At 69.7% G+C, this 821-nt stretch overlaps 2 protein-coding genes across 2 annotated transcripts in view; both read left to right on the top strand.

Moving 5' to 3' along the window:
* The window catches only part of SPTBN4 (spectrin beta, non-erythrocytic 4), a 26,518-nt gene extending 26,427 nt beyond the window's left edge, over positions 1-91 (top strand). Inside the window, exon 37 of the mRNA XM_025213054.1 lies at positions 7-91. Within this exon, the coding sequence (XP_025068839.1) occupies positions 7-91 (85 nt within the window). The remainder of the gene's footprint in view (positions 1-6) is intronic.
* Positions 92-401: 310 nt separating this feature from the next.
* The window catches only part of LTBP4 (latent transforming growth factor beta binding protein 4), a 15,566-nt gene continuing 15,146 nt past the window's right edge, over positions 402-821 (top strand). The window contains exon 1 of the mRNA XM_025213053.1: positions 402-405. Coding sequence (XP_025068838.1) covers positions 402-405 — 4 coding nt within the window. The remainder of the gene's footprint in view (positions 406-821) is intronic.

Genomic DNA, 821 nt, shown 5'->3' with positions numbered 1-821 from the left:
TGCCAGGGCCCGGGCCCCGCGCCAGCCCCCCCACCGACCTCCCGGCCCCGCGCCCCCCAGCCCTGCACGCCTCAACGAGACCTCGTTCTGAGCCCGCCAGCGGGGGAGGAGCTCCGCTCTGAAGTGCCTGTGGGGGGGGGCCCCCCCCCGGGACACTGAGGACTCTGCTGCACCCATGCTGTCTTATGGGGGGCATCCCTCCAGCCCCCTCTGTCTGCCTGGCTCTGGGAGGGCCCTGGGGGCCCCCTCCCCCCAGCTGGGCTGGATTCTGGGGGGGGCACAAAGGTCACAAAAGGTCACTTTTTTGGGGGTGGGGCCTGGACCCCCAGGCTCGGCCCCTGCCCCCTTTGAAAATACACCCTATCCCCGAGCCTGGCTCTGTGTGCCTGATTTGGGGGAGAATGGGTGGGGGGTGCTCTAGGCCTTGTGCACAGCACGTGGCGTGTGTAACACGGGTGCGTGCGTGTCCGTGCCCTGTGGCAGCTCTCACCAGGCTCCGGCTGCGTGCACGGGGCCAGGGTGGGGGCAGGGAGGGACTCGCCTGGGGGGGGCACTGGACTAATGGGGGGGCAGGGCTTCTCCCTCCTCCATGCCTCAGTTTCCCTGGTTGGAGCAGTGGACGCACAGGGGCGAGGGGGCAGGGAACCCAAGCGCTGAGCTGGGGAACACCCAGGTGTCCTGGGTCCCCCCCTGCCTCCCACGCCTGGTCCCGGTCCTGCTGTTGCCCCGAGAGGCAGTTGCTTAGTGACCGGGTGCATCCCTAGTTGGGGGGGTTCCCGGGCTCCCTACCGCCCAGCCAGAGGCACAATTGGGGGGCTGTG

Source organism: Alligator sinensis, unplaced genomic scaffold (assembly GCF_000455745.1).
Source record: "Alligator sinensis unplaced genomic scaffold, ASM45574v1 scaffold1667_1, whole genome shotgun sequence".
Taxonomy (NCBI): domain Eukaryota; kingdom Metazoa; phylum Chordata; order Crocodylia; family Alligatoridae; genus Alligator; species Alligator sinensis.
The sequence above is the reverse complement of the archived record's forward strand: the minus strand, read 5'-3'. Positions and strand labels throughout refer to the sequence as shown.